At 43.0% G+C, this 13,924-nt stretch overlaps 1 protein-coding gene across 1 annotated transcript; it reads left to right on the top strand.

Annotated features, from left to right (window-relative positions):
• The first annotated feature begins 2,418 nt into the window (after positions 1–2,418).
• Positions 2,419–3,099, top strand: LOC130648013 (uncharacterized). The gene is made up of 2 exons (XM_057454032.1): positions 2,419–2,480; positions 2,607–3,099. Exons 1-2 carry the CDS (start codon positions 2,419–2,421, stop codon positions 3,097–3,099), a joined length of 555 nt encoding a protein of 184 aa, XP_057310015.1.
• Positions 3,100–13,924: the final 10,825 nt, after the last annotated feature.

Genomic DNA, 13,924 nt, shown 5'->3' on the forward strand with positions numbered 1-13,924 from the left:
ACGTGTCTACAGACTCGCACATTAAGGTGGCATTCCCTGAGTTTACCAAGTATGCCATAACAATCCCCACCAATCTGTTGAATGACCCTGTTAGAGTGGGATGGACAGGACAGGCCCTGGACTATTGGAATACCCAGGTTAATTTTGCTACCCACTGCGCAAGCACTGAATTAGGCATATCTGCCAAGCACATGACGGGTTCCGTACCCCTTTTTCAACCCGATCTTCAAATTTCATGTGTATTATCACATGGTGTATATTGGCAAGGATGAAGGTGCCCATGCCGTATGATGATGGGTTTTCTCAGTACAAAAATCCCTATTCCACCTCTGGATACGCACAAATGTGTCCTGAATACGGCATAGATTCTAATAGCCTGTACAAATTCAAGGCTGTCATGTCCTCACTCACCAACGGCCGTTGGTGGCCCCAAGTCGCTGATTAGGCCAAGTTTATCATTCCCACAAGTCAGGGCTTGACGTTGGAGGGTTCTGACCAAGCTAAGCGAAAGTATCCGGGTTTACGTAGTCTTGTAGCTGGGATCGCAAACAGGAGCTAAGGCATCCTTAAACTGGTCTGGTGCTGACAACTACACAGCAAGGCAAATTTTACTGCAAAAGTTTAAGGCCAAGCTACAACACCAGGATAATATAGGGCATGACATCACCGAATCCCAGAAGGTGCTTCAATATGCCCGAACTCCGGTGAATTTTGCCGCCATGGCCAGCGTGTACATGTTGCCTTCTGATATGAACATTCGTATCGGAAAAATTGAACGGTACAACAACAACATCCTCATAGCACCTGCCAATATAAGCGTTGGGGTCCAGGTTGACATGAATAACAAGCCTATTGTGAGGCATGCGGCAGCTGCACCCCTCAGGCATACTATCACAATACCTATACATACTATACCCCCTAAGCATATTACCAAAACCCCTTTGCATACTACACCTCCTATAACTCCTAAGCATGCTACACCTATTACACCTCCAATACATACTCCCGATCATACTATACAGGCTATACCATCTATACCTCCGAAGCATGCTACACCTCCTATACGTATCACTGATCATACCCTACAAGGGGACAACACGAGGATACCAAGACCGCATTGATCACGACAGGTGTTGGGCTCATCATTGCCTACATATGGCTTAAAAAATAGCTAATATTAGACCTATTTTGTCATACCAACGTAGACCACGAAAAACCCAACGGCAGCTGTGATTGCCATGTACAGATGCTAGGCTGCATATTCGACAACGGTTGCCGCTACTCTCAAAAAGAATGAGACTATGGTACCCATAATCCCAGGTAATGAGCAACTGCTTTACCTGCCAAATACTTCAGGAATTTGCCCAATCGTTCCAGCTGCTTCTCTACGAAGCCCTTCCCTGCGGCACCTCCAGCAGCACCTCTAGCAGCACCTGCTCCTGTAACTGCAAGTACGATGGTGCTTATCAGTAGACCAATAGCAGATACGATACTCGCTATGGTTATACCCTGCTCTTTAAAGAGGATCTTTAGCTTTTCAAGCAAAGACGTGTCATTTTCATCAACGTTTCCTTAATATTCTTCAGCTGGTTGTAGATATCAGAGAATAATAAACTATGGGCACTTTGTGTGGCCTCTTTTAAATCGTTCAATTTTTTCCTCCAGCTTTGCCATTTCCCTCTCAAGATTAGCCTTTCGTCCTTCGTCTACCCCGACTTTCTGCTTCTCGAGTTCTTTCACCTTGTCGATCTCGCTATTTTGTAAGATCATCTTGTTTTCAAGATTTTCAAGTGACCATTTATAGTTTGGAGTTCGAGGTTTAATCCTCGCCTCTGAATATTTCATCAGTATCACCAAATGAAGTTTTTTCCATAAAGCTCTCCGTGGCATCTACAAATTCCTCTACCGGTTCCATCGAAATGATATCAACAACCATATCCTTTCTCACAATGTCATGAAGCTTTTGCCCAAGTGCCTGGGCCGCTGCCTTACCCATGTTGGGTGTAGTAACATAGTAAAGAAAACCCAGGGCTCGCATGAGATTTGCCTTCAGTCTCTTAATCAAATCCCCAGCAGCTCGCAACCCATCTTTTATAATTAATGCTGTAAGATTTATATCGTTAACAAAAGATGTTCCCCTTGCAGCCTAAACTCGTCGTAAGGTATCGCATTAGGCTTCCCCAACCTCTCCTTAAAACGATGGTAGAGCTCCTCGACGTTTGATTGTAGTAATTTCTGCCTCTGCTCTGAAAGACCAGACCCTGCAACAACCTGTTGTTCTCCTGACGTTGAAGGCCATGGAGTTGCCGGGGTTTTGGCGTTGAAGGAGAATCTTCGGGTTTATTATCCCTCCCGCCCTCATCTGGAAGTTCGTGACCAAATACTGGATTAGTTAGCATTTATGTCAGATTTGCGAGCATGAAAAGGCAAGGGCATTTTGCAAAGATTGCAAGGGGAGTCAGTTTTGCAAGCAGGAAAGGGTGAAGTCCCAACGTAAAGAGTACAAGGGTAGTCAAATCTGTCGGCATGAAAAAAGGAGAGCTTGCTGTACAGAATGCAAGGGCAGTCAAATACGCCAGCATTAAAAATTGATATATCGCTGTCAGGAATGCAAGAAGAACAAACAGTCGGAAGTCGGAAGGAATCAAGAGCTGCCAAAAATGTAAAAAAGTGTTAGCCCTAGAGAAATTTAGGGTGTTGAAAAATGGAAAGACGGCAACAGGTTGCCTAGTTTGCCTGGATAAAAAGAAGGCGTCACGGGAACGTAAAAGATGCCCCTATGGTAGGCGAAGGTCTCAATGTAAAGAATGCAAAGAATCCAGCCAGATTTACCAGCATGAAAAAAGGAGGGCCGATTGTAAGGACTGTAAGGGTAGTCAGATTTGCGAGCATGTAAAACAGAGGGCTTGCTGCAAAGACTGCAGGAAGAGCAAACAGTCGGAATATATACGGTTTTATTCTGTGGAATATGAGCGACCACAACTCATGTTTATCCCTAGGAGCAGAAACGAGTCAATATGGAAGGAACCAAGAGCTGTTCGAATTGTAAACACTATCTTTCTTTGGACATTTTTAGGATCAAAGGAAATGGTCAACTAACAAAAATGTGCATCAAATGCATTGATGCTAGCAAGGATTCAAAGAAACGCTCAAAGTGTCCGCATGGTAGTCGGAGGTCTCCCTGCAAAGACTGAGGTGGTAGGGATATATGCCATCATGAAAAATTGAGATCTCATTGTAAAGAGTGTAAGTCAGATTTGCAAGCATGAAAAGATGAGGGCCTATTGTAAGGACTGCAAGGGAAGTCAGATTTGTAAACATGAAAGGATAAGATCCAAATGCCCCATTTGCGACCCTGCTGGACATCTTGCCTCTGTTATACGATGTCAAACCCACAAAGTCCTATAGGGAAACAAAGAGCTCAGCTCCCAGAAGTATCCTGGTTGCGATATCGCTACACTACGGGCCCATAATGACAAACAGTTTTCCAAGGGAATGAACTGGGATAATTATGGAGAGTGGCACATTGATCATAAAATACCACTCAAGTATCAAGAAAATGGCGATGCTCTGTCGCTTGCTGAGGTGGCGAAAAGGCTGCACTATTTCAATACCCAACCCATGTAAGCAAGTGAGAATATTGCAAATGGCAACTGATATGTCTTAGAATAAATGGCAACGATCGCTGTTATTGTTGCAGGCGCTGCAATCAATGCATTGGCCTTTAATCGCACGAACTTTCTATTCAGTAAACTTGCAGGGCTCGGAAAAGCGGAATGGAAAAGCTACGCAGCTCAGGCGCAATGGATATAAAATCGGAAAGTCAAGCTGGAATGGTTTAACAAGCAACGGGAATTGCAGCTACAAGCGGGGAAGAGTCTTTTCGAGTTGAACGATGACCTGTTTAAATAATATATAGCCTCGAACGAGAAGACCCTAAAATTGTCCGACTATTACTTACCCTCGAAGCACCAACAAGACGGTGAACTCACGTTCAGTTTAGGCTCCTTTTCTCTGCTAGGGTTTTTGGCCTACAAGTATTTTTAAGACGTTTTTAACTTGTATAATAAAACATATTAAAAGTACATAGTGCTATCTAGGAAGAGGCGGAAATTCAAATTTACTATAGTCCAGAACGTCTCTCGACTGGACGGAAAGCCATCAAATTGCTAGCCTCAGAAGCTAGCCTATCAAAAAAGGAAGTCACCCACTGGCTATCCAGGCAGCTGTACTTACTCCGGCATATCAGGGGGCCAAAACGTATTAATTGCCCTCATTTCACTATTGCAACACCCAATGAGATGCACCAGTTTGATCTACTCTACATGCCACATGACAAACTATATGGTAGCATTGACGTGGTCTCAAGGTACAAGGTGGCTAGGCCATTGCGTACCAAAAAAGCCAGCGAGGTTGCAGGCATGATCAAGAATATTTACAAAGCGGGACCTCTTGGATACCCTAAAATCTTCCTCTGTGATAATGGTTCTGGGTTCAAGGCAAAAGTAAAAAAATTGCTAGAGGGCTACCACCAAATATCATCATACGTTTACAGCCTTTGCAGAGTCCTACAACAAGGTAATTGCCGAAAGGCTCTTCAAACTTCAAGATGCACAAGAGTTGGTTTCTGGGAAGTCTAGTACTATTTGGGTCAAGCGCCTGTACGCTATCGTAAAAAGTCTAAATAACAGCAAATCTGCCACGATTAACATGAAATCTAACAAGGCGATCAAACTCGAGAAGGTACGGCTTGCTAAAAGTCAGCAATATCCCGAAGAAAATCCCCTACTTGAGGATGGTCTCTATCTGTATTTGCTACAACCAGGAGAGAAGCACGGTGACAAGAAAAGACGCGCAACTGACGTCTTTTGGAGCAAACGTACTTACAGGTTGCATTGTATAGTAGCAGGTAGTAGCAGGTAGTCGTGTTTTATACTATTTAAGGGACGGTCACGAAAGAAGCTTCGTATCGGAGGAACTCATGCAGGTACCAGAGGATGTTCAGGTACCGTCGGATGTTATCAAGGAATGGTAAAATGCTTTCACGAGATCCCCTAGTTCACCCAGGTATAGAACGGATATCCATAGACGATACCTTTTATGACATTGGGTTCATTTTCCAAATCAATATCGCCTAGTCGTCGATCTTCTATCACAAAGTTGAGTATATTGCCTATGGTTGTGATATCAGCTAAATCCGATAGCTTCAGGTCCTTATCCTTGATGACCTGATAACAAAGTGCCCCATAGTTGTTCCTATCCTCTTGAAAAATATGGAGCACTATACGTTCAATATCATCCTCTAAATCCTTGTTGATCTCGCTCCTTGCAAATATTGCCCATGCTTTTTCGCCTGATGCTAACCTGTTTAAAAGATCTTCGTCGGTAGGGTATTCAAACCCCTCGTAGTATACTCCATCTTGATACCTAAAATTGTCTAAGGTAGGTTGAGCAATATCCAGTCATTGACCCTGCCTTGATACAACAGTGTAGTACGGGTACTTCAATATCATAGTTCACTGTAAATTGATTCCTTTGTACATAGGCTCCCATCTTTTGATATTTCGATAGTTTTAAACAAAAAGCCAAAAGGGTCAAAAAGGTATATTTCATAGGGAGGGGTTGGGAACCCACCACTAAATGAGGCCCTTATGTGAGGATAATTTTACTACCCACAGGAGTAGTAGAATTAGCGCCTGCTTATAACATATCAATGTCAAACATTCCCTTAAATAGCTCCCGCGTATCATCGTCAGGTAACGTGAAATGGTTGAGGTAAAAATTCTCAATGCCTAAGGTATCGTCCTTGAATCAGCACCAGGCATGCACTGTATTAGGATCATCGCATTCCGGTTTCCTAGCTGTCATATCGAGGTACATAACTTTTAACGTGCTTATTCTTGCACTGAGCGGTCTACGTTTGCATCAGATCATGTAGTGCCTATGCCCTCCTTTTTTCCACGTTGATGAGGATCGTTTTTTTTCAACCACGCATAGCACAGTATCATATTGATATCGGTGTGGAACATGTCTTTCTTTAAGTCTCGCATATTCCTGGGACTGTACCTCAAGTTCGTCCCCGAGTACCTTGAGTTGGTTGTCTCTATCCCCTAGATGATCCTCGAGTATAGGGACGGCAAATGCCTTTGTCTTTGATTGCCTGATGCTTCTCAATTTCGTCTTGTAGTTTTTTCACACCCGCCGGCCAAGCCATTTGATTAGGCCTACAGCCTTAGGCGTTTTTGACCTACGCACAATCTTCAATGCGCTATCAAGTGTAGCGAATACATCATGCAGATTTTACCCTCTTCAAAGGGGTAGGTTGGCACCCTGGTCCTTCAACCCTACAATTTCTTTCCTTGTTATAGTTTCCTCGGCCAAATATGGAAAACTGCGCGCTATGTCAGCAATACCCAAAAACGGCCAATATCGGCACGTTTGAGCATAGGTTGATTTTGATTGCTAGACAGGGTTTCGATCGTCTCTGCGTTGAACTTGACATGCGACGATATCTTTCTAATATATCAACGTAAGCCACAGGATTTCACCGTCTATCATCTTCATGTCCGATCATTCTAAGGGTACCACAGAAACAATGCTATTTTCTGCCTTCTGAGGTTCTTGGGCAAGGCAGCATAGTCTGGGTTAAGAGCAAAAGACTGTGTTTGCGATGCCTTCCCGAAAAAGCCAATTCACGTAAAGGTTGTTGACACTTGTCGAGCCTCTCGTCAGATATCATGTCGTCAACCACAAACAACGTCTCTTCTCCTGCCAGTAACGACGACAATTTCGCTATCCATTTAAAAAGCTGGTCCTTAGGATCTATCAGGAACACATAATCATCCTTCCAGAGCCCTCTCAAGGTATGTCGTATTCCAACGTATAGTAGGGCACAGTATCACTATATTGTGATAGTGTCCCCTATACTCATTCTCAAGCAAATCCAAAACACGTCTGGGAATCTTTTAAAACATCCAACATTTATTAATAATAGGACCATTTCCTATTATGAATTTTAGGGTACAGGGCGGCACATGAAGAACATATTAACACGCCACCGTAATTATCCACTAAAGACGATCACCGGCAGACAGGGCATAACTTGGTACTTTGTGTCTTATATTCGATGGGTAGGGGAGAATATATTATTTTTCTTTGTAGGAAACGGAATACATTGCGGTACCTCTTGACGAGCAGTGCCTTTTTCGGGCTGACACACTCGTGTTCTCTGATGAATTCAGCGTACTGGTGTATAACGTCACATGTATACAGGTTATGGAGAAGTAGGTAATTCTCATCCTGTTGCAACTCCCGAATCTCCTTGTCAAAATTAAGAGGGTCTACTTCGTAGTCAATATCACGCTCTTTGCATTTGTTTTTGGCACGCCGCTGTTTCGCTTTGTGCATGCAACCTATACAACTCTCCGTTCGACTATTACCCCTAATCTTGAACTTGTCCAGCGAAAGTTGTTCTTTGCACTTCGAACATTTGGCCTCCATTTACTATGAAGAGACTCGCCTTGTGTAATGCCCCGGGAACATCAACAAGCGTAGGATACCTCCCAGTTTCTATACACAAGAAATCATAGTCTTCCCAAGTCACACCTTCGGAAAACTGAGTTTCAATATAATCTCTACAGATAGCCATGAGCTGATGTAGAGGCTGTTTGCCGGGCTGTAATTTATTGTACGCTCATTTGACACTTCTTTTTTATCGAGGCATTTGATGAATGTCCTCCTTAGTTGACCATTACGCTTCATCTTGACATTGTCCATAGCTAAAAAGTATTTACATCTCTGGCAACTCCTGGTTTCTTCCATATTTCTATTTGCTCTTAGGGACAAATAGAAATTTTACTAAACGCTCATTTAGGTTTCGGCACGATACTGGATCCATCCCTTGGAAACAGCCATTTCTCGACTCGCCCTACCTGCCGCGAAGTAGGCAACCATCTTGAGGTCATCGTTGGTATCAAATTGTGTAGAAGGGCGTGAAATAACCAACAATTTCTTACCCGCCATGACATAGGCAAAGGTGAAACTAAGGTCTACAATGGTCTCATACAGCATGTCCAGAATCTCCTTTTCTTTTGGAGTTACGTTTCTTGTAGTCATTTATTATTAACGCATTTTGAAAATGTCGATCTGAGGCTGGATTTGCCTTGATGGGGCTCTGGGGTTGCCGGCTTTTTAGATTCATTTTTACTTCCGCCAAACCTATACCAAACGCCTACTCCTATTGCCAATATGGCAAGTCTACCTACTACATACATGTAGACTGACTGTCAAAACTGGTCCCAGAAGAGGCTTTGTTGTTTCATTTTTTCTTTTCTTTTTTTCATCAGTGCAGCCAGCCTGTGTCCCTGCGCCACACGCCCCGGATGCTTTACTGGTTTTGTGATGACTCTTTCTTCTTGTTTCTCTTCGTCACTTATTTATTATAGCACCGTCCGAGCCTCTTTCGCCTCCCCCACCTCTTTTTTCCTACCCATGTGCCTCGCCGTATGTCCCGCTACCAAGATAGGTGCTAGACACCTCCCGATAGTTCAGTACACAAGGATCCCGAGATTTGTCATGAAATCCTTGATGTTGGGGTCCTCTTCAATATCCCTGCGCAATTCGTCAACACTGTTTATATCCACTGTATTTCCAATCAGGTTCGCGTATAGGCTGATTATGTAAGTCAACACCTTCGCTGTTTTTTCACCTTTTTCGTGGATTTTCGCTGTGCATGCTCAGTATGGACCTTGTCGATTGCCTCATCAGGGACCTTGTCAAACCCTTCTGTGCATTTCTTCGGTAAAAGGTACCCCTTGCCTTTGCGTAGAGCCTGCTTCAAAGCTTGACGTTTATTGATGGGTTTCTCAACGTGTTCATATTACGCAGAGGCTGTGTCATATCCTTGTGCACGATCTGACATTCTCTTTATTGTACGGCGATATTGAAAAAAGCAAAACGCGATCATGGTATAGGGTAAAAGTATAGCTATATACAAACATATGTCCCTTTATTTCCGGGCGGACACCAGGCGGTAGTGGCCACGGGCAAGCGTCGTAATTTGATCAGATTGTACGATCTTTTATCATACGCCCTGTTAAGGGCTAGCTTCGATCCCTTTGGGGATATATTTGATGGTTCTTATTCTGAATCAGCACTTGACATTTGTATATATCAACGCCCTCTTCCAGACATCTCCGGTAATCGTCGAAGGTGATGGACTTCTTCGTAACGCACTTCTTTACGGCCTTCGCTTTGCTATCGCCGCCTTCTTCTGTAAGGCCTTCTTAGGCTTAGAGTTTTGCCCTCAGGGTGATGAACTTGGTCATGAATTTCCTACCTAATTTGTCATTAGACCCCAGACCTTTTGGTTCTGCCCCATAGGGAGAGGCCTCTTATCATCTGGAATTTAGGCTCTCGTATTGTGGCGTGTCTCAACATCCTGTGCAATGTCGTGGTAGAATTCCTCTGTTCGAATGTGGTAAACGAAGGAGTTTGTATCCATATAACACAGCTGCAGCTTGCTTCCATAGAGAGGCTCTATACAGTCATAATGGAACTCGTACATGATCAACTTTGACATGTCCAAGATTGCCTGGCCTATATATACAGGTTTGTTCATCTTGTACTCCGTTTTACCCATTTCAACGCCTAGGAGGTGCTTACTAAATCGGCTTCCGCCTTTGAAATTTGGCTTCATGACGAGCTTCGTATACTTGTCCTCGTTGGTGACCAGCTGAATGTTGCAGTGGTTCCGGATATTCTCCATGGTCTTGCCAAACACCAAGAGGTTCATTAGCTTGTAGAAGTCCTTCTCGAAGTCATTGTTGGCAGCCGTTCTCAACCTCGTGTTGTGATCAAAATACCCTTTCAACTATGCCTTCTGGTTGAATTGAATGACCTTGTGTGCCCTTTTCAATTCAAGACAATATTTAAAGCCTCATTAAGGGCACTGATATGTACCACGTACCTCCGCTTGTTTTCCAAATTTGGTACCAGTTTTTTGACTTTGTGGACCGTCCTGCGTTCCGAGAAGAACGGCAACCCGTTATGTGTGTCGTGTAGCCTCTCGGGATAGTCGATGTCAACCTCTAAAATTTACCCATGTTTATTGTCCATAACGAGCTCTCGATTCGCTTTTCTGTAAATGCCTCGGTATTTGACACCCATTTGAAGCCATCTGTTTGGGCTCTTGACGCATCGCCCATCCGTATAGGTTGTTGGCATCTAAATATTGTAGGTAGGAGTACCTCTGTTTCGTACTGGTCCCCCATGTACCTATTATTTGCCTTGGCATGGCAATGTACGGCCTGGGTTATACCTCCCCTGATACCCTTCTCAAATAATCAGGAACATGTTGGGATCCGTGAGTAGGTCTAGCCTAATTCCGGTATACTTGAGTGCTGACTTCCTTGCCAGGCCAGGTGCACTGGAAAAGTGCGCAAGATCAAGCTTGTAGTTCGTCAATCACACGTCTCGAAACGCTTCAAAAACGTTGGCCAATTGTAGTACATCCGTGGTCAGGTAAGTATCGTGAAAACCGTCCATGGTGACTACACACCCTCTGGGGCAATACAATTCCATACCTTTTATGCGTATTTATAATCATAGTCCGATATGCCCTTCATGTTCAGCTTGCTGTAGAACGCCTTCCTGGGATGTAGTTTCGACTCTTCAAATCGTTGCCAATCATCCATATACTCGTAAGGTTACAATCATTTTCGAAGCATCAGTCGAAAAACATCATCCTTGTCAATAAACTTTGTCATGGATGGCACGTTTTCCTTTAGTTTCTGTTGGTTTAATTGCTTGGTGGTGTTTGAGCTGCAATTTTTACAACAGAGTTTTGCCATATATTCAGCGTCTATGCTCTGGAATTCCAGAAAGTTATCTGCATACTGGTGGCATTTCATACCGGCGGCGTTTATCCTGATTAAGTGGCTTGTCAACTTATCTAAAGAGGGTGGAATGAATCTACAGCTTTTGATGAACCTGATTTCGATCTACTTATACATCTCACCATCGCCATATCCCATGCCTGCAAGTGGTAACTTGATTTTAACATTAAAACTGATATATTTTTTAGTATTCTCTGCTATCCACTCAATATCCTGGGTGTCGTATTTTTCACTCAATTCTCGGATAAACAGGTGCGCATCGTACTTCGAGAGATTGTGGAAGATCATAGGTATATAGTTAGTTGAGGTTGCAGCTGTAATGCACCGCGCCCTTATACAGTCCCGTATAGTGACAATGGTCTCGAACTTAACGGTTATTATCGCAGTCGTCAAACGGCATTAGGCAGATTTGGCAGTGTGTGGCCTCGCCATGTTCCCTTTTTAGGACCTCTGTCAGTTCCAGCATGGGTTGTTGCGGGTAGGTATTATATAACGTCTTTACTTCATCCTCCAGATGATTGACGAAGTGGGTTACACAGTTCTTACCCCTGCAAGGTACCGTATGTACACCCTCCAGATGGAACATGCCTGTTCAGCCTTTTCGTCTTGGTCTCCTGGTATTTTCTACCGGAACTAGCAGGCTCTCGAAGTCTGCGTATATTGCAAAAGGTACCTTAAGTTGTTGTTGCCCATCCCTGTAGATTAACCATTTTTCATTATGTTAGCATCGTGATTTTAACAGCCTTGTGGTCCTTGCAATATCCATAATGCTTATCCCGTGATTCAACCGTGTTGAAGGCTTGCAGGCAGTTCAGGAAAAAATTCATTGCATACCTATTTTTCGAGGTCTTCTTGCCTAAGAGCCTCGATAGACTCTTGACAGCCGTATAGTGGGTCTTTTTGTCATCTGTGATAAGCAACAGATTAACTTGCTTTTTACGCCTGATATTTTGCTCCGATCGATGTAGAATATTGATCTTCTTTCCCATTATGTATAGGACGTTTACCGCAATGTCCTTGTTATTCCTTTTAAACTTTGATATGTTCTTGATATACTTTATATCCTTCCAATTGTAGAGTTCCACGTAGGGTTTCATCTGAGATATTCGATTCGGGTTCCTTCCAATTTCTTTATGATGCAGGGACGCTATGACAGCCCACTTGAAACACTCCTCATCTTCATTCACCGGGTTAATGACGGCCTTTTTCGAGGCTATCCATTTAGGTAGTTCTATGTACGATGAACCCCTCGTTAACCGCAACTTTTGGAAGCTCACATCAAGGTATAGGATTCGACTAATGGTGAAGTCCCTCTGAGGTAGGGCCGGATGTTGCACTTGTGTTTTGATTTGAGCAAACATCCTATCCAGCATGTCGTCTACGTCGCTACCCTGGAAGATTGACGTCATATTACTATTAAAGGCCTTCTTCACCTCAATGTACTCACTGTTAGCACCCTCCGAGTTTGTTTTCTTCTTCCACATGATCCAGAGGGACAGCTGTACCTTCGCTTATCCCATATCTTCTACCTGCTCCCCAACCAATGTTTTCACGTTACTTCACACCATCCCCATATACCCGTCAACGTCGGCTACCCCTATACCCGGAATGCGGAAACTTCGAAAGGTCCTGTGTAGAGCATGTTTATGTTCTTGAGGTGTATAGTCTTGCTCCGGCCGATAGTTTTTGGATTTCCTTGAGGTAGTCTTCCCTGGCCTCTTTTTCTACCTCGTCATGAAGTGTGGGTCTCGTGTTAGCTGTTCTATTACAGAGCCCCATCACATTACGCTTGAAGGCTGCATAGGTTCTCTTGACTCCCTCTTTTATAGGCTTTGGAACAGCGCCCACAAGCCAATTATACCACCTTTTCATCTTATTCCCCACAACCGAACGATTTTTCGACAGTTCCTGTTTCTCGAAGAGGTCCATCTCGGATGGAGGTAATAGCCAGCCATTCCCTAATTTTACCCCCCATAGTTGGACGGGTCTTTAGCATACCTTGCCTCTCAAAGAGGTCCATATCCTCAGACATTATAGGTTTAACTGGTTTCTTTGGGACATTCTCCAATAGAGCAACCAATTCGGGTGTAGCCCGTAATACCCCTCATTCCACGACCTTTTGCGATATCGCGTAATTGTTTCACAGTATGTGTGTTCATTCTTTATTGTATAGATTTTTTCATCCTCAGGGGATTTCATCTTATTCTGCTAACACAGTTCACCTCTTTACTGCGCATGCGTTGATTTTTGATGACGTCATCACTTTATTAAGGAAATCCCCCTACTAGGTGTGCTTTTTTACTTATTTGCAGCATAGAAATTTACCTATGTTATGCATGGATAAGCAATGTATACCAGAGACTTAACGTTGAATTCCATGTCTAAGCACTGCATGATATTGATTTGTTGTGGTTGACTGTGGCGTGCGTGCGCGACTGTGCTAGAAGAAACATTTCCCTATCTCTTCTATGTCTTTTGCCACTGTTAAAAACTCAACAAATATGTTTTGTATTTATAAGACCTATCACGGTATAAGACGGGGCTTTCTCCGAATCAAAATCACAAAATCAATTATTTAAAAATAATTTTAGTTTGCAAGTGCATGAACACATATGGAATGTACTATGTGAACATCTCGATGAATTTTTTAGCAGTTGGCAAACATTTTTCTTAATAAAAATTTGACTCGACGAATTACTGATTTTAAATTAAAATTTAAAAGTAATTTTGTTTTTGTTTTGTTATTACTTATCTTCAGAAAATTACACTGATGTGACTGATATCTCTCAAATAAAAGCTTTTTCATTCATTCAGAGGTCTACGAAGTGTCGCTTTCACTCAAGTTTAATTTTCAAGTGGTTCTTGACTCCACAGAAGGGCTTATGTACCCTGTTTTCTCCTAAATAGTTCATTGGAATTTTTCCTCAACGGAATTTGTCCTTATAAGGTATCTTCAAACATCCAAGGGTCTTTTCTCAAAAGTTAACAAAAAGTGCAAATATACATTTTATATGTTGAACTGAATTGTT

This window comes from Hydractinia symbiolongicarpus, chromosome 6 (genome assembly GCF_029227915.1).
Source record: "Hydractinia symbiolongicarpus strain clone_291-10 chromosome 6, HSymV2.1, whole genome shotgun sequence".
Classification (NCBI taxonomy): domain Eukaryota; kingdom Metazoa; phylum Cnidaria; class Hydrozoa; order Anthoathecata; family Hydractiniidae; genus Hydractinia; species Hydractinia symbiolongicarpus.